At 25.5% G+C, this 22,026-nt stretch overlaps 1 protein-coding gene across 8 annotated transcripts in view; it reads right to left on the bottom strand.

Moving 5' to 3' along the window:
* The window catches only part of cher (filamin A protein cher), a 73,529-nt gene that overhangs the window by 33,648 nt on the left and 17,855 nt on the right, over window positions 1-22,026 (bottom strand). For 2 of the 8 annotated variants that reach the window (XM_088190431.1, XM_088190430.1), the window contains exon 2: window positions 14,544-14,662. Coding sequence is in view for 5 of the 8 variants with exons in the window: in XM_088190415.1 (XP_088046541.1) it covers window positions 7,578-7,686 (109 nt within the window). In the remaining 3 variants the exon portion in view is untranslated. Of the gene's footprint in view, window positions 1-7,577; window positions 7,949-10,674; window positions 10,697-10,950; window positions 11,179-14,543; window positions 14,663-18,691; window positions 18,711-22,026 lie in introns of those variants that run through there. The other 6 variants (XM_088190432.1, XM_088190415.1, XM_088190418.1 and 3 more) reach the window with 6 other exon arrangements.

Here is a 22,026-nt window from a genome sequence, read left to right on the forward strand (position 1 = left end):
CGAAGAGACCCTAAAATTATAATTAAAACCATTAGAAAATATCAATTCGGTGCTAAGCTAAAAAAATCAACAGACAAATAAAGAGAAATTATATAATCGAAAAAACAGACATTAATGTCATTAATTAAATATTTACTAAAACCAGAATCTTTCAGCAGTTAAAAAATAAATTACTTCTATTTTTATTCTTTAAAATCAGAAATATATTACGGTGTACCACAGGGGTAAAAATTGGGACCATTGTTATTTATATATGAATAATGTAAAAGAGTGTAAAATACATCTTTTTGCGGAGGATACATTAATGTATTGCATTGATGATAACATTAAAGTAGTTGTAGATAATTTAAATAATGAATTAAGTATAATAAAAATATGTTAGATAATAATATAAAAATAGTTATAGATAATTCTATTATAGAAATAGTTGATAATATGAAATATTTAGGAGTAATTGTAGATATAATAAAATTAAATGTGTGTTTAGTTAAAATTTGTTTGATGTAAAACTTAGCTATTAAGCTAAATAAATTAATAAAATAATAATAATAAATATTTGTTTATTTTTAATTACCACTTTTTTATGCTTTAATAAAGTATAACGACTTCTTTGAGAATTCTAGTGAAATACATTGTATATAATATTTTCTTGGAAAGTGAAAAGTTTAGGGAAATCAGAAACATTACTATTTATAGCAATAATATATTAGTATTACAACAATTCTTGAATGCAATTTATTTAAGTACAGTATATACTTAAAACTCTATATTGACATATTTCATAATATAAAAGATTATATCCATATATTAAAAAATACGAATAGTGAATATTAGACTATTTATTTGATAAGAAATATCTTTAAATTGGCAATAATAGCAATGATAAATCATTTGATTGAAAAAAATATATTCCGAAAATTAATCTATGTGTTTCTAGCTATAAAAATAACAATAAAAGTATTTCAAAAAATTATCAACCAATAAAATCTTAATAGTTTTACGCAAAAAACGTCACAAAAATTACCCTGTCAGCGTTTAAATTTTGCAAAAAAGAACACATAATTCGCAGTTTAACACAAAATATATTTTATCACAAACGTGTAGACAATTTGGCTAACACAACCGATTCATATTATCACATAAATTCCTTCCACAAAATTATAATATAATATATTACACTGACATCAAAGCCGTCTTGTCTACAAAGGCCAACATACCCATTCATTGTGCTATAAAAAAAAACCATTAAAAACCCATTCATTATTTTTCTTTCGAGACAATATATAATTCTGTCGGAAAAGGGGTTGTTCGCCTCTGATCTGCGCTTATTTACAATAAAAACCGAGTGTTAGTATTTGAACACTTATCGTCAAGTAGTAGTAACACATTACGTCAATGAGTATATTTTAGGAACGGTGGCATGCCTGAAAAGTGAGCAAAGTATTCCTGAAATTTCCCGTCGGACACACCTGGACGTGATACGCACTTTGACCGTCAACTTTATTAATATAAATGTGTCAAAAAAATTGATGATCGCTTAATACGACTCATTTTACAAAATTAATTATTAAATCTAAGATTAACTTTACATTTTTTTGCAACTACACTGATTGAGAGGTACACAAGTAGAGTACGCCCAAAAAAATGATTATTCTTAAAATACAATTAAATTATATCGATTCGTGATTTGGCTTCAAGAAGCTTCTAATCCTAATTCACATTACTTTCACCATGATTATAAATAAGTCACAAGAACAGTCGTTCAATGTGTCACACATTTATTTGAACGATAAATGCTTTCTTCCTGTACAGTTTTATTTCATAGTGCTAAGAGAGGAGCATTAAAAACACTCATATTATATAAATATAAATGTTGAAAGGAACGAATTAAACGAATATACACAAATAAAATTTGCATTATGTGTTAATACAAATTTCTGCTAAAATTTTAATAGTGCTCTTATAAAACCAGTACCTAAATGACATGGGTTTGAATCCCATGTGTTTTTCATTTTATCGAAATTAATTATTATTATAAAGTCGGTCCATAACTGTCGTGAGGTACCGTGTCTAGAGATTGTGCGATTACCGTACTCAAGCATTATTTTTAATTTATTAATTTTTTTTTAATTTAATGGTTGAAATAAGATATTCAAAGCTGAAGTAAATTTAGGATTTCCTTGATTTTTCTAATCTCATGGATGAACAATTAAAACAAAATTGGTCTAGTTCGGGCATAGTGATATATATTAATTGTAAACTGAAATAATAGTTTCTAATCAATAAAATATATGCCACTGACTTAAAGACTTTGATTTCAGTATTGTGACTCACTACTTGTTTTTGTAGTTGTTGATTGTGTTAACCTTGTTGTAACGCATTAAAATAACGCCTGTCAGATTTACAATAAATAAATACATTGTCTTAATAATATATTTGACGTTACATTAAAAAAATAGAATACTAAGAAATTGTGTTGACTTCGTTACAACGCATTGGACTAACGTCTGTCGTATATTAAATTTGGAATAAATTGCTTCTGTTTTTTAAAACGGTATGGAAGTATAAAATACGGTTAATTTTGTAACCCTTGGTCCTATGATATGCTAAAATTTTTAGTCTAAATAATGTTTTTTTTTCCGCAATTTAATACATATTTTACTATAATAATTATGTTTTGCGAATACTGTTACATTTATGAAGTTGAAAAAAAATATTGCTAAGAACTAAAATACGGAAATTTATAGCGATAATCAATTCTATAATTTTTTTACTCCATTATTTTGTTTAAAATAATGAAATGCAAAATTACTTTATTAAGAGAGATATGATTGTATATTTTTACTGTTATAATTTTTAAGCTCCCTGATAATGCTCAGTGATAAAAGATTAAATTATACAGACTTTCTAAAAGTGGTAATAACTGTAACCAAAACTTTTGTTCAATACCAATTTATGATTTATGACACACGCTTGGAAAAATATATGAATCATGCGTAACGAATAGTATTGCTACACATTAATTTTTATCATCTTCAATAAGTGACAACGATGAGTAATAATTCTTGAGAATAAACACTACTCATATGTATATTTATATTTAAGAATACGTCAGTATATATAATTATAAATAATAATGTCTGTAATACAACATATGTTAATACGATTTTAATTTACAAATATTGATATGATACGCTTTCATTTTTATTTAAAAATAAAGAAAAATACAAAGCAGTTGGAAATAAAAGTAAAATATATTTGACAGTCAAGCAATCACCTTTCAGAATTGTGCGCAATTTTCGTATCCGGTTGCCGTTGAATAAACAACGTTGCTCAAACTACAAACCAAGTTTCAATTACTTCAAACTATTTGAAGTTATAAGCAATTAAAAACATAGTATGAATTATGAATACATATTCATACACAACTAATGCTATGTTATAAAAAGAATAAAAAGTTCAGTATTCAATTTTTCCAACTTTAAATCAATACGAAGATTAATTTTAAATACACCTGTTGCCAAAAAGACTACGATTCTGTATGCTAAAAAATATTATTACAAAAAAACTTTAAAAATAAGCATTATTAGCATTGCTTTAAAAAAGATAAAAAAAATCCACAGTAGTACAATACCAACTGCGAAATATTAGTAATTTCTGAAATTTCGGCAATCAAAAAGTGTTTTTGCAGAAACAAAATTATAATTTAATTATCTGTGTTTCGTCATTATTGTTTATTTTAGAGAATAATTTCTGAAGAATTTCTCAAAAAAATGTCAAATCGAGAAATTTTATAAAGCATTTTTATTGTATAAAATTAAATTTGAACGGATATTTTTAGAAGCTTTACAAACACTGCCTTTTTATAATGATGCATAAGTAAAGGCGGGTTCATGCCTAATATCTATACGGGTCAAGAAATGACAAAAAAAATGTTTACATACTAGCCATATTTTTGATTAAGTAATAAAATAAGACACCCAAATAAAAAATATTTCCGAAGGTGTTCGTGCCAGATGTTTGAAAATATGCATACTTTATCAGAAGATCGATAGTATTTGTATGACGTACAATTTTTTGCGATTATCTATTACTTAACCGGCCGGCGGTTTTATCTTTGCTTTGGTGATCTATGAACCCGCTCCAATAAGGAGAAGCTACGCATGGAATTGACAGAAAGCAAAACGATTTAGGGCTATTTTTTATTTTTCGATATTATATTGTTTTTATAAAGTAGCACTGTTAGTGATAATATTCTCACGATTATTATTGACAGCTGAAGAGACCCTAAAATTTTAATTAAAACAATTAGAAAATATCAATTCGGTGTTAAGCTAAAAAAATCAACGGACAATTAAAGAGAAATTATATAATCGAAAAAAACAGACATTAATGTCATTAATTAAATATTTGCAAAAACCAGAATCTTTTACCAGTTAAAAAATGAATGACTTCTATTTTTATTCTTTAAAATCAGAAATATGTAAAATTGGGAATAGAATCGACTGAAGAAATTAAAAAAATATAAGCGCAACAAAAAAGTATATATTAACAAATTATTTTGGAATGCTTGGAACGCTTTTCATAAAATGTTAAATAGAAGCTATTTGACTATGATTTATAAATATTAGCTTCTAAATAAAACTACTGAACACTCCATCGCCTTTGCTTTTTTGGTAAATAATGATGATTATATGTATACAAAAACTGACATGATTACACGTCTTGATCCACATCTGATTTTTATTTTGATTGAATTTTTGTCACTTATGCTTCAATCATTAAATTGTAAAAAAACTCTCTGATCTTCACAACCCTTTAAAGATTAACCCTAATCATTCCATCCATCTATTCACTGTGAGTCACCGAGATGCCTAGATGCGAGAAATAGTGCAATAATTCACCGGGACGATTTCGCGCCTACAAATATGCGGCATGGTGGGTGAGAGAATTCCATTTTGCCATCCCGTGCTAACTTACGTGGGCGCTGGATATGAATCACGTCGAATTCTTGCCATCAGACATTCACGTTATACACACACTACACATATCGAGAGACACCGATGCTGAAAGAATCATTTTTCCATCGGTGTGTAGTAACGGAGAGATCGACAATCCGCGCCCAGACGCTTTGATTGCGGAATAATCGATATTCAGCGCCTCTCAAATTTTAACAATCGAATAATATTTTATATTTCACAATGAAAAGAAACCATTATTCACATATAAGTTTTGTTTGTTTCGTTAAGACTCTAAGAATCATGCAATACCTTTACAAATCCAAATATTCTCAACCAGTTATTTTATACATATTGCACATAAAGATGTAATGAACTTATGTTTAACTAAAGCAACAAAAATTATTTAAGGTGCCATATTTGATAAGCTATTATATGTATAAAATATTATACTTTTTGTGTGTGAAATAAAAATCAGCGTAAGTCGCAAAGTATACATAGATTTGCTCCTAAAATAAATACATACAATGTAGAAGCAACTCTTTATACTAAATTTAAAAATTGGATTTCCGTGACTCAATTAATTTTTATTTTCTCATAGAGAATATATGATACATTTTATATGATACAACAAAATTTTCACTACAGTGATTCATATGCTTATTTTATTTTCAATTAAATATTTCTAATAGTACATGTTTTTTTAAAATCAAACTTTAAAGCACTGATTTAAAAGAGTCTTATGAATTTTGCGTCACTCCATCCACCCACATTCCTTTTGATTGATCTCATAAAAAATCTTATTTAAATCGGGCTCAAACCGTGACCTTTCAGGTGACAGTCATGTATGCTCATCTCGCACTAAAATATTCTTAATTAGATAGAAATAAATCTTGAAAATATTCATATCCTTTCCGCGTCTTCCGAGCTTCAGAGCTTTCATAAATCATTGTCAGTTTTCAGGATTAATCACTATTTTTGACGCAATAAAATAATAATAAACCAACATTACAATGTTTGCAAAGAAAATCATACACTCAGATGAAATTATGACCCACGGCTGACAACCGAGTTAGTCATCTGACAAATTTTTGGAAACTGCACTCGGATCGGAGTCGATTTGGGTCGAAAAAAGACGCGTCCGGTTATTATCTGATTTGTACCATGCCAAAAATCTTGTGGATAGAGATTTCGCTGAAAGACAAATTGGGAACCGACAACGAACCGTTTATTGCATCGAGACAGTTAAAAATGATGAGATAACTAATCTAACAATTTCAAATGTTATTTTCATTGCTTTGGCTAGGCAAGAAATTCAGTGAACTAATTTAACGTTTTGCAAATTTTAGCTATAGGAATAACTTGGATTAATTTTGAGTAAATATTTTATTATGATTTTATGCAATTATTTACTAATAAAATTAAAAGTCAATAATTATTCGAAACATACATTATCTATGTATATAATAAGCATCCAGATCATTGTTAATTGATAATTGTTAAGATAAAGTAGAAGATGCAGTTCAATCTTTACCTTCCTGTGATGTACACCGAGTGTACATCACAGAAAAAATCCGTAAAACACAAGTGACTATATATAATATAAACAACTATCAGTTGATTCAACATAACAAATACAAATTTTTTAATTTTTAAGTGTGAGAATGAAAACAAATTAAATCAAGTCAAAATTACGTTTTATCATGAAAATTCAGATATTACGTTATTAAGTCATACACATTAGCAGGTCAGTTATTCTTTTTGCCATACTAACACATTCGAAACAAACGAGTACAAAAGTACTTTGAACGAAATATAGTGCGACACATACATAAATCAGAATAATTACCTAAAATAATCTTGAAAGTATTCGTATCAAAATTGTTTAATTTTAACGACCGTCTGAAAATTTGACAAATGAACGCAAATCGCGACTCACAAGTGAAATGAATGGTTACACTGAGAGCAGAAATTGACTATGACGGAAAAAGTAAACGAGCCCTTAATCTATGTGTATCAAAAACCTAAAAAAACTTTCACTTAAAGACTAATTCTCGAGAACATACTGAGTTTATACAAATTTGAATAAAAAGGAAGGCAGAATTCAGACCATTAAAGATTGAAGAAGCAACCGCTTATCTCTTCGCGTCAAACAGTTCGACGTCCTGAATTCAAAATTCAACACATTTCGGAGACGACTTGATACTTTGACGCAGACACGGAAAAAATATAATATACTAACTATACATCTCAAATTGTCGTACAATTAAATTTAACAAATACTTTGTCTTCAATAAAAAAATAAACACCTCTGACACTAAGGTCAGGATATAACAATAAAAAAAAATAGTGCTTATTTATCATTGGTATTAAATATTAAAAATGTAGAGCTTATTTTAATAATCACGATCAACTATAATTTAATACATATGAATAGAACCATCTAACTTCGAGCTTTAAAATTATTTTTATTTAGCTAAGTTTCAAACCATCGTAAATAAGAAAATTTTCCGAGCTTTAAGCCATGAGTAACGATGATTATACAAATTTAAAAATAATATTTTTTACACATTCAATTAAATATAAATCATATAAACTATTAGTATACTGAAATCTTACCCCAAATTCCACCCATCGCCGCCGCGGGCTCATCTCCAACGTTTATGGTAACGAGCAACATGTCTTCTTCACAGGATAAGTCTATGGCGACGTCACACGGGGAGCACATGATTTTCCCTTAACTTTCACCATTGGTTTTTCTCACTAAGTCACGAGTTCACCATATCGCGGTGAAGCCAAAACTGTTTTTTTAATCTACTTCTTCCCTTTGCGTGCGTTTCGAAACGTCAGATGGCAGCACGCGTTTGTAAACATATTCGGTATTTTTGGGCATGCTTTCAAGATAATTTACGTAGTTTTCCAATATTTATGCAAAGTGAGTATTTCAATATAAATAAACACGACTAGTCTGGAGATCGTCGCGACGTGAGCTTTCGGTGTGAAAAATTATTTGTTTTTAATATAATATTGAACTAAGTTGAATGAAAAATATTTAAATAAACACAAAGCATTCGCAATCAAAATAGGGCACAATTAAATGAAAATATATTTGTTGATTACTCTTTCTTTCGATCAATTTAGAAACTTAGAACTTTCAGAAACATACGTAAGATTTTCATTATTTTTCAATCAGGCAGCAATTATGTTTATGTATTAAAACATAACTATAATAAATAATTCAGTTACATATTTTGATTTAAAATAAAAAAATCCATCAATAGTTTAACTATATCTAAATATAAAGTAAAAGCGACAAAATGTAAGATTGAAGCTATTTTTATGTTGATTTAAATTTTTTAACTTTACCATTTACATGTTAATCACTAATTAGAGTACATAATAATTTTTATGCAATAATTAAATTGTTAAAATTTAAAAATTAAATACAAATAAATCAAACATAACTGAAATAAAATGTTTTTTGTGTATTTCTTAGTTTCCTAATAAAACACAAATACATTCATTTCAAATGATTTTTTGGTAGAATTTAAGTTTGCAGTGTTTATTTCCTATAGTAATAAAAATAAAAATAAAGATTTTGTCAAATTATAATCTCACCGCCCCCCCCCCCCTGATATATTGTATATATAATACATTATATAAAATAAATATAAACCAAATAGAATATAACTATTTTTGATATTAAAATTAGTTTTTATAATATATTAATATTGACTACATAGATTTTGATAAAATCATACTTTTATAATATTAGCATAATAAAAAAATCGTTAAAATTAAAAATTTTAAATAATAAATACATAATGCCAATTTTACTTTATAAATAAAAGTCATTAAAATCTTTTTTTAAAACAAGCTGTAATCTTGTTTTAATATATTTTTAAACAAAGAAAAAAAAATACTTTAAAGCTTAAGGATATTTTGAAACTAATATCATTTAAATCACAAATGCACAATGAATAAAATCATACTTTACAAAAAATATATTATTGGTATTTTTAAAGAGATATGTGCATTTAAATAAATATTTTGTTCCATAAAACGGTTTATGTAAAGAAAATATTCGATTTTTTTCTTCGGAACTATTCTGACTAATGCTCACTCGCTCGCACCTAATCTATACAAAAGTAATGCACAAACAATTCGTTTTATGGTACAATTATTTTATATTATATTGCTCATTTAAATTTTCCTCAATATATAACATATACTACGACAAAGTAAACCCCTTTTTAGGTGTGAATGTACAATAATAAAAATACCATAAAATAATTTAATTACTGAAAATAATATATTCCAGTTAATATTAAAAAATAACTTAAAAATCTAATATTTAATTTTATAAATAAGAGTCCTAAAACCCGTTTCTAAATCTTTTTTAGGTCTATATTTAACATATTTAAAAAAGTAATATTAATACTAGATATATTTGGTGAAATCGTATTTTTCCTTACCTCTATAATATAAAAAATAAATTTATTTTTTATAATATAAAGGTAAGAAAAAAAATTACGATACGAAAAAATACGATTTCTCCAAAATATATTAAGTATATGAATGAATGCTATAAAATGATTTTAATATCAAGGTCTTTTTTATTTTTTCTAAATTTAAAGTACCTAAAGAAGTTAAATATAGACATAAAAATAATATTTAGAATTAGATTTTTTATAATATAGAGGTAAGGAAAAATAAATACGATACGATTTCGCCAAAATATATTAAGAATATGAATGAAAGCGGGAAAATGATTTTTATGTCAAGGTCCATCTTATTTTTTCTAGTTTTAAAAAGTGTCTTTTTGAGTTATTTTAAAAAAAAATGTGTAAAATCAGATTTTATGACTTTTATTTATAAAATTAAAAATGATTTAAAATTAACTGGAATATATTAAAATGATTTATTTTCAGTAATTAGCATTGCGCTAAAAAACTAATATATAAAAACAGTTTTTCAAACTTTAGCTTCATTATTTAAAATATATTGCTTTATACATTATTTGGGTTTCTATGTATTATTAAGTATTCCTACTTTAAAAAATGAAGTTGAGTTTATATTTAAAAAAATATATATAAAATTGTACTTATTTATAATAAATTAAAAATTATAAGTTAAAAATAAATTGGGACATTAAAATATTATATTATATACAAAATATCCATTTTTACGATATAAATTAATTTAAATAATTTTATCATAAAAAATGAAAAAATTAAACCTATTGCTATTGCAAGATAACCGAAAAACCTAATTCACTTTTTATATATTAATTTGTAAAAAAATTTGTGTGAATAAGTAAATTAACACAATGTTCAAGAAAAACACTAAATAATTTAACCTAACATATGATTATTTCAATCTTGATCAATATTAGAAACTCAAGAGCAAATTAATATATAATAATTTAAAATAATATAATTACTATAGTAACCAAATATACAAATAAAAGAAATATAAATAATATATAAAAAATAATTTAAATCAATAATTTACTCATCTAAATAAAATAAGCAAAACCTTACAAAATTGCTTATGAACGATGAATACGAATGCTCTGTGTATTTTAGAATTATTAGCTGTCAAGTATAAATTTGGTAAGCTTTTATTCTAAATTAAATAAAAACTATTTGCACTAATTTAAATTACTGTACTCTAATCTAATTGAACCAATAAATACATTTTAAATAAGCAATACCTTAAATAAGTCGATTTATTAACTAGCTTAACCCGATGTCAATAGCAAGAGATACGTGAAATTTAATCACCCGTAACTAATCAACAATATTTAACATAACAACCATATTTACATTCTGTAAATAAATGAATTTTTATATGTATATTTAAAAAATCAATAAATTTAATTGCATTTAATTATTAAAATCAACTTAATTAATTATTAAGCCAAACACTACACTATTTATTTCCAGACAAAGAAAAAATATTTTTATTTAATATACTGTTACACTCATACAATTAACCTTTGAACACTGACACTATTATTACTATATATGTATTAAATATCTGTAAGTTATTAATTTTTATCTAACATATGTATATTATATTTATTTTTGTCGTATCATTCGCCGGTGGCTCGCGACTCACGTATTTTTATTTTTTGTTAACATGTCTAAAAATAAAGGTACGCCCCGTCACTGAAACGAACCGCGTTCAAAACTCGCGTCGTACACTTTGACAGAGAAACACCGACCAGTTGGAAATTTAACTTAAAATATACATGTATACAAAAGCACAAGGTGTTCCTGCGCTCAAGTACCTGGCGAACGTCCGACGGAAACTGGCATAGATAAACCAAAGTTCAACTTTAACCAGACTGGCGCTCGCTCTCAAACAAATCGCAGTATGATAGGATTTTCAACATTTAAATATTTAAAATTGTATTAAACAAATATTTTATATATTTATTTAAATACATGTGCAGGGAATAACAACTTTACGCAAATACACTGATTTTTTAAAATTATTAATAACACATATATTCATACACCAGAGAATATATAATAAATACTGTTACAAAACGGTCACGGAAAACAATATATCACCGGAAGACAAATAACACCGTAAAGTCGCAACATTTCCGTTGCGCAATTCGACCTTGGAGATATCCATCAAGCAAATGTCACTTTCTAAAGGCACTTATTTCATTGTTCTAAGAAGCAAGTGCAACGATTGGCAAGATGATCGCTGCATGATTGTGATTGGTCAGAAAGCTTTGCAGCCCTGAATAATTAAGCCTGGACTCCAATGAGAAGACGGCAGTCACCTGGCAGACTCCGCCAAAGACTCCAGCAGACAAGTTTGCGGACAATATACATCCTGAGACGGACTCCACCATACGAGCACCGAAACAGAGAGGGATCAACCTCCACAATACTCTAAGGATCTTCTATGGACAACATCCCTGCGCCAGCTTCTCCGCCACTGTTCGGAGAAAAAATCTCGCCCATTATAGTCTGTCGCAATATGTAATATAATCTAATGAAATTATCACTAGTTTTAACATGCGTCTTACTGGCTGCAGTCACACCCTAAAGGGTTAGAATCTCAAAGTTTTTGTTTAATGTATTAATGTTTTTTTATATTTTTTTCAATAAAAATACTTAAAATTCCCGGAATTCTACGAATTTTTAATTCCAAATCCCGCGGCCAAAGAAGTAAAAGTAGTAAAAAATGTTGAAATAATGTTTAAATAAATTTTTTTGTTTCATTTATTATTTTTAATATTTTTTTTATTATTATTTTTCAATAGAAATATTTGAAATTTCCGGTTTCCGTCACATATATTTTTAACAGCTCCTCATAGATTTCTTTGAAATGATCCTTGGCAAGCTCGTTTATAATCTAAATAGCTTGTGTAAGTGGAGCGTTCTTAGGCGCTGACAATGGGAAAGAATGAGGGACGCGATCGTGACTCTCTAGGGCACTGTAAAACTCGCAACTGAAATTCACTAAGCATTGCCGTATTGTCGACACCACTCCATAGCAACTTCATTAAAAATGCAATTAATTGTGTCCTAACGCTTCTAGCAAAAAAAACACTAGGATACAAATACAGATACGACCCATAGAGATGTAACCAAAATTTATTTTAATTTTACCATCTCGGCGAATATATTCCAGACAGGCTTTTCTTTACTAAGGATTTTCGTGCAACTTTCAAAAACCATTGGAAATGCGCACTACTTTTGGTATACTTTAGTACTACACACTCTTTATGATGCCCTAATCCGCAGCATACTAGAAGCTGGCCCTATTATTTACATGGATTTCAAGCGCAATGAGTCAATGCATTGAATTGCGTTGACAAAAGTTTAATGGTTATTCAGCTTAAGGTTATTAAAAAATATTTTTAATTAAAATCATACAATTTTATGAAGGCATTGACCATGTTATTATTATGTTTCTAAAAATATCTGGTTTCAAGATAAAGTCGCATTAAATTTAAACATTTTTTTTTCAATAAAAATCATTTTTATTGCATTAAATGATTTTGATGAAATATATTACTAAGTTCATATTTCATTTATTTAAAGTAAGTTTTGTGTACTATATTTTAATGTACATATTGTATTTTTTGAGTCACTAAAAAGTGCTATAAGCATATTTTTTATAATTTTAATTTTTGATATTTTAGGAATATGTTATTGCTCAAAATATTAACAATTACTATTTTTAGTGTTACTGCAGAAATTAGCAATAATCCTAGATTTTTAAAAGACAGAATTATTTTTAATATTTTTTGCAATGATTAAGATTTTTTTGATATGATTTTTTTGAAACTTCTAAAATCATCGTGCAACTTTTGCCAAACAATATTGCTAGAAATCATCGCTTCTTACTTTAATTATGGTGATATTGTAAACAAGAGATGTAGCAATCAAATTGACATATTTCTAATTAGCTAAAATTATCCAAAATTCTGAACTACACTAATACAAATAAATATTATTATCAATATTTTTTTTTAATGTAAAGTGTATAAATAAAATTATTCATAAAAAGTAATAAAAGCAATAGATATATTAAAATTTATGTTTATAGAATTTTTTTATTCTTTAACATGCACATTTTTTTTAATAATACACGTAAAATATAAATGATAAAGTTTTTAATTGATTTTCATTCACAGTCAATCAAATTTCCTTTACCATCCTAATGTCAGAGTTTTGGTAATATTATTTTATGATTCATTTATATTTTATTAATACTCATTGGTCACCCTATGATTTATTTTCTTCTTCGCAAAATGTAAGTCGTGATCTTGAAAATAGATATCTACAGATCGGCGTTTTTAAAGCGGACGCCGCGTTTCGCGACGCATTTCTGCGACGCCAGACGACGCTTTCCTTCCGCCGAGCCAGGGCCGGATTAGTGACACATAAACAATGCAAAAAGTGTATTCATGCACGTGCACGATCGTTCTAGAAACGCCAGATTCCGGTCTTCTCTACTATATATGTAAATTAAAGCGCATTAAACAAAAGTTTTTAAGAGATCTAACGAACTTTTTATGCAAAAATGTAATATTTGTATTTATCTGCTTTTTATGTACATAATATTTTTTCTCCATAGAATATTTTTTAAATTAGCACCAATTTTTATATTACTATATTTTAAATAAACATATTATTTGATTGCAATAAATAGTAATAAAAATCCTTAATCGTATTTTTTTTTTTAAAATACATTATAAAGTTAGAATAATTTAAGTTATACATATTTATCTTTATAACATTTATTTATATTTATAACTCAAATTTTTAGACCCTAAGTTTGCACAAACATTCGGCTATTATAAGTTAGTTGCCAAAAAAATTTACTATCTTTTATCTGATCATTTTACTGCTAGTAAAGTAAGCCGATTTTATAATGATGGTCTTACATTTAATTAATATTATATCAATGATTTTTACTACTTCAGCTACTTTTTTAATTTTATTTGATTTTATGCTTATTTTTATTATTTTCAATACTATTATCAAACAACTTGCTATTTACCAATGCGTTTTTTTTAGTTTAATTAATAATATTTAAAATATTTCTTACCTTCGACTAATTCCTTAGAGCTTACTGTCAATGATACTTTGAGTGCTGATGAGAAAGAAGAATCCAAATACCAAACCCTATCGACTCCACCCAGCGTTTGGTAGACTCACACGAAAGCTCTGAAATATTAATAATATTTTTTATTACAAATTATGATTTAAAAATAATTATTCATAATAATAATATATTATGGATTTTCCTATATATAGCATCACCTTATGAAAATTTCCCCAACTAATCGGAAAATTTTTATGAATTGGTTTGAAACTTAGCTAAATATAATTTCAATAAAAATCTCTTTAATTTAAAAATAAATTAAAATAATAATATATATATTTTTAATCACTTAAATAAATTTGTATAACAAAAAAAAATTATAAATAAATATTTTACTTTGTATAAGATATTAAAATTGCAGTCATGTTACAAATATAACTGAATTGATTGTTTTTTATTTATAAATTATAAATTCATAAAACTGTACGGGTAATTATAAGTTTAAGTATCGTAAGACAATATTTATTTTAATTTAATAATATAAAACTTAAAACATATTAAAAAATACATGTTTTTTTAAAAAGCTCACCCAATATATTATAATCACAAAAATTTTAGTCAGTCGTTTTTCATCTTCTTTTTGATAAGATATATACAGAAATATTGTTTTATCCTATAGAAACACAATTTTTGTTTTAGCATAATATATTATCTTGATGGAAAAGGCCTTGAAAAATAATTCCAGCAGTCACAACTGTCTTTAAAACAGCATCTTATGATAAATTAGGCGACAGGTGTCAAAAGATATAATTTACTGTCTCGCGTGTCAGCTTTTGATCTAGTCACAATAATATAAACACTAATTGCGATTACTATATCACAGAGATTTCAATTAAAGCAGTAGATTATGCAATATTATAATTAATTAATTATATGTATTTTAATAATATGCTTTATTTATATATATATATATATTTCCTTTTAATAAATTCAAATTAAACTATTCACCTATGCAACTTTATTTATACAATACATATATAAAAAAATGTACATATATTTTTATACAAAAGCGTATATAAAATATGTAACATATTTTCATCGAAGCCACAGAAGGATTTGGCGTAATGTACAGAAGAGCTTTTAAAACTTTGATTTATGTTTCCTCCCCGAAATCTTTGAGTATTTATATTTCATGTAATGTATATAATGATCCAATAAACACTTGTGGTCTTGAATGATTAATTGAAATTTTGGACGCTAATCTGGTCATTAATATAAAATATCCTTACAATATATTTTGAGCATTTTTATACATCACGTTATAATAATAATAAATATATAAATAGTCCTTACAACATAAGGATAATTTATTATATGATATAATATTACATTAACTATTAGTTTTTTTTAATATATAATATAAAGAAATAAATTATACTTTTATTAAGATTAATAGTATTTCAGTATATTTCAAAGAAACTGAATACAAATAATAGTATTATGTATTTTAGAATATTTCGAAGAAAGTTTCTACAAATAATATATTTAATTAAAAAAATATTCAATACATACTACATGTACGTAAATATCATTCTTAACTGTGAACGGTTTGTCATAAAAGTAAGATAAATAGATCAAATTTATATGTTACTAACTGATACAAAATTACAAACATTAGTTTTTCCCATATTTTTTTATATTGCACGCAATTGTAAAAAATACAAAATTGACTTTAAAAGCTGTTTAAAATGCTAAAAATATTTTTTTATAAAAGAGTAAGATTTTTTTAAATAGATTTTATACTAAATATTTTACATTTTTTACTATAAAAAATCATATTTAAAAAATAAAATACACTACTTATTTATATGAAATATATCATTTTTTAGAGTTTTATTCGATAACAAAAATTTCAAGTCTTATCTTCAAAAAAAAGGAATTAAGAGCCTTAACAAAATTGCAAATCTCATAAAAGCACGTATGAGGGGGTCCGACCAACTTAATATAAAACTTGTTTTAAAGCAAAAAACTTTTTTTTATATTTTATCTCGATGCAGATTTAGTTTTTAAACATTTTTTATAAGACACAATTTTTTGTAGGATTTTATCCGACGAAGCTATTTTAGGTTTTTAAATTTGTCATAATTTTACAAAATAAATACATATTTTATTTTCTTGACAAATATTATGGGAATGCTTAATAATTATATATTATAACAAAAATTCAATTTCTGGTCCTTAAAACAAAGGAATAACCAGCCTTAAGTATATTCTAATAAAAGTTTGTATGGAAGGTCGATCGACTTAACTAAACTTGTTTTGAAGCAAAAAACTATTTTTTTACATATTTCTTTTTCTTAGCGAATACTATAAGGGTTATCAAGAGCTATATTTTATACCAAAAAATCACGTCCTTATCTTAAAAACAAAAAAATTTATAGCTTTAATAAAATTGCAAGTCTCAAAAATATTTTATTTACAAATTTTTATACTAAAAATTTTGTATTTAAAATATAAAATACACAACTTAGCTACAAATAAATTGTGTATATACCATATTTTATAGCTTACATTAAAAATTAAATAACACAATTTAAATTATATTAACTAATAATAACCGTAATATTAACTAGCAAATACCTAATAGTTATTACTCATAATTAAAAATATTTATTTTATATTAACAAGATTTTTCAGACAAATTTTAAAGCCATTTTTTATGATAAAAATACTAATTAAGCTATACGTTAAATAATGCCTACTTCGTATTATAATATATCATTATTAATAATAAAAAACCTATAAAACTAATGCCAAATTCAGATCGTTATTAATATAAAGCAATTTTCCAGAGATAATACTTTTTGTAAATTATTTAATTTAATACATATATAGTAAATTATTTTCTTAAGCAATATTATTTATTGTTTCAATAAAAAATAATAAATAAATTTGCTGCTATGTTTTTGTGTAAGACATCACAAATTATCAAAATTAATAAAAACACTCAACAATAAGCATTGTATATTTTTATTTACTAAGCTACTATTAAATGTATCACATACACATTTTCCATTAATAAGATATTCATTAAACTGATATTTATTACATTAATAATTAAATTAAAATTTTGGCACAATTTTTGACAAACGGTAAAAATAAATACGCTTTACTTTCTAAATATAATTTTAGCCGCAACTAAACTCATATTTATCGACTGTTACACATTTTTTTTATTAATATTTATTTTTCTCGTTTTGGCACCGCTATTAAAATCATATCGCTATTATTGGACGCCTAACGTCTTCCGCTGATGTTTTAATAGTTACAATGATAAAATCGCAGTATAAACACGGAAATAACCAATTTATAAGTTTGTTAACCCGAATACTAATTTAGGGTAACTTAACTTCAGTTAAAGTAATACTAAAGCGGATGGTAAATTATATTTACAATCTGGTTCGAATTCCAATGCAGTCCAAGAATTCTAATTTTTTAATGAACATCTCTAACTAAAAGCAACCATGAGGACATTCATCAAGTTTCACGTGCTTATGAATGTGACTGACGCCTACTTGTACTCTTGGTCATTTCGCCATTATATTCTGAGAAGCAATTGGCCGTGTTGTGTATATTTATAACGGAATCTCTGAATATTTCTGAGACCGATCTAATAAATCACGCATATTGTAACCGGTTATATTATGTTAACTCTCAGTTTATTATTACTTAACGTTACTCGACATAGAAAGGCAAGTCCAAGCGATGTTCAAAAGCGACTGTTAGATTTTAAATTATGCCTACTCTTTTTTATAGTAACACAATAAATGAGTTGATTTGATAAGGTTTTTCATACTATGAATAAAAGTCTAAACAGAACTGTTAATAGCATAACTAATGAATATGTCCTGAAATATTTTATCGATAATTTAAGTTATTTTTAATTAGAAATTTAATATACCATTAAATCATTTCTTAAATTATCATATATGGAATTAAATTTATCCGATTAAATCTAAAACCAAATGCACTGTGAATAAGTATTTTTAGTAACGTATTAAACAAGTCAAAATAGGGAGTTTAACTAAAAAGCAATTCAGCAGTCCAATATACAATAAATTATAATCAATCGATATTATTCAGAGGTTCACCTTTGCATCCCCATAAGTCACCTCGCTCGAGTTGAACTCTTGAAACAAACCATTAATTATTTGGCAAGTTAGCCGATACGCAACATTTGCACCGCTTGTATGTTCCTTCTTGTTTGCTTAACACTAGCGATAACAATAACACATTGTTGTGCTAATAATAGAGCTTTAACATTTTTCAATGAACGAGCTTTTACGAGCACCGTTCGTTACGAACTTCGATAATTAAGTGTCAAGTTTATTAGAATGCTAGGCATAGTTGGAATTGTCGATGTCAAATAAACATTTAATGAAATTATGTATTGCAATTCAGATTCAACTCAACACGCTCTTTTTTAATGATATAGTCTTAACATAAATTAATATTATATCATTGATGATAACATCGTGAATATCAAATAACGCAAAAAATATCATGAATCAGGTGCGAATAATAATCATTACTGTCCATTAGTTATTTTACAGTAATGAATGAAATTAATTGGTTGTTTATGACATTAAATCAATTAGTCATTTATGCATAACGATTCTCAAACATAAAGTGTACATAGTAGTATTTATTGTTATTAATGTACACTTATTATTGTATTAGCCCATATGTAGAGCTCTATACGACCACATAAGTGCCCAGTTTGCAAATGGAGAAAAACTCTTAGGAGTCAGCTATTGTGTCAAGACTATAATTCTAACAGTTAAAGTATAAACCAGTCACTAACTTTTAATATTTAATAAAAATGCAGAAAAATTCATTAAAAATAATTAAAATGGTAATTTTCTAAACTGATTTTTTTGTTTAAATAAATTAAAATAAAATTATAAGAAAAATAATAAAACAATCTTTCTTTTTATTTTATATTATATTTGTGTTTAACGATACATTTAAAATATTTTTAATTTTTTTTATTTGTGTTAGACCTATTATAAAATTGCTCTATACATTTTTTTATTTAAAATCATCAATCTTTTCAAATATGTACCTTTCAAAATAGCAAAATTATTTTTAATATTGTTTAAATACTTCAATGTAGAAATGACGATAAAATCCACATATCAAATACATATATTTTTATTTATTCACAATAAAAATAATTTTCCATTTTTAATGTTTTATATTCATTAAAAAAATACGAAAAAAAATACGTTTTTAATTTTAGAGTTAATTTTAAATTAACAATTTGTATCAATTGGTACGATTTATAAATTATTTTAATAAAATGAAATCTTTTTCCATAATAAATTTAGGCTCGTATTTTTTGGGTCAGAATTTTTATGTAGTTGTGGTCAGAATTTAAATTAAATGCTTAGAATTTAAATCTGACCGAGCAAAATTTATATTAAATTAAATTAATTATTTTAACAGATTTTTTTTCAGTTGGAAAAAATGTTTTAGTCGATCTGTCATTCGCATGTCGACAATTAATTATCATTATCAAGGTGATTTAATGCCAATTTGTTTGGTTAGGCTCGCAACATCAGATGTCAACACAACAAGCCAAGCCGCTCTGTCGTTATTCCCGCTTCGTTCATCGCTCTGAATACCTCCGCGCCCTACATAAAATTAAATAGAGTTATTTACGTGATGTTCAATGCTCATACCAGATGTCCTATATTTTAGTTATAATCGTCCTTTATTTTTATTCCGACCGTATGCTATTATTATTCTAATAATGAATAATATAATTAAGACCATTCACTATTTTAATTCTGATCATCTTATATTTTTATTCTGACTGTATGCTATTTTTATTCTAAACATTCGATATGTATTCTAACATTGTATAATATATTGTATAGATTTAATTTTTATTCTGACTAAAAATTTATTTGTATTCTGACCATTTAATTTATTGCTATAAATTTACATAGTACGTATATTATTTTTATTATTAAATATAATAAGCTGAATTAAATAAATATATTTTTTAACACAAAAACAATAAATCAACTCGCAGTTTTACTGTTTTTTTTTATATACTATATAATATTTTCTTAAGGTTTCGCCTTAATTAGATTTTTTAAATATCACTAATAGGTTATTTATGAACTTATTTTAAACACTTTTTAAATACAATAAATATAGTGATTAAAAAAACATTTTAGGTAAAATGTTCATTTAAATTTAACTCCAGAGAAAATGTAAATGTAATATTTGGTATTACAAATTTATTATCTTCCTTATTATTTTTATGGAGATAAAACATTAAGTATAATAATAAAAATATGTGGATTTAACATCAAAGTATTTAAACAATATTAAAAATACTATTTTAAAGTACAACACAAATAAAAATCTATATTTTTTATTAAAAATATTAAAATATATACTTAGATTTTTTTTATTTTCCCTACAGTTCCATTAAAATTTATTTGAACAGAAAAATCAGTATAGAAAATTACCGTTTTAATTATTTTTAATGAATTTCTAAAAATTTAAACCAATTTACAATATTTAGTATACGTTATAATACTCACAAACAAGCATAATAAAAAAAATTATATAAGAAAAAAAAAATAGTAATAAGTATATTTTGAAATAAAAAATAATACATATTTAATCATTGGTTTTGATTATAGTGGTATTTTTTTATGGATATCTACATATGTATTACATATGCATATTAAAATAATATTATAATTGCTTATATTGATATTTACAATTTGCAAAATGTAAATGTATATAATATAAACAATATACATATATTTATAAAAATTTATTGTAGATTAGATTTATTACATACTAAATTATGTATTATGAATAAAAAAAAATATTGGTATTTTCATAAATATTGTTATTTTCTAAATAGGTAAAATTATTTATAATGCAAGTAAGTATAAATCCCTGCTTCTTTGCATTTAAAATTATTATACTAATAAAATAATTTATATTCATATTTTTAATCCTTGAAAAGAGTAAGCTTAAAAAATTGCAATATACAAATTGAATAAAACAAGGACTAAAACACTAATCATCAAAGAAAAGAACAAGGCAATAAAATAATATTTTAAAAACCTTACTGCTCTACAGAATACTCACTTTATAAGGTAATAAAGAGAATAAGAAACCCTCAACAATTTTCCTCCCTTATCAGACTTTATAATGACGAGCGATAACGCTCGTTATCGCTCGTCATTATCGGACGTCTACTTACATTAGCTCCAGTAATGGACATAATTAATATTATTGTTGAAAAAATGGACGCAAAATTCGCTGCACAAGCGAAGTTGATTGCGGAACAGCAATCTCTAATTGCGCAACTAAAAAGTCTGCTAAAAATTCAAGCTGCGACCCAGCAGCAACAGCTCACAAAGAGAAGAAAAAATAAAAAAATAATCGCAAA

This window comes from Plectrocnemia conspersa, unplaced genomic scaffold, assembly GCF_051122295.1.
Source record: "Plectrocnemia conspersa isolate PC_06_02 unplaced genomic scaffold, ASM5112229v1 ptg000008l, whole genome shotgun sequence".
Taxonomy (NCBI): domain Eukaryota; kingdom Metazoa; phylum Arthropoda; class Insecta; order Trichoptera; family Polycentropodidae; genus Plectrocnemia; species Plectrocnemia conspersa.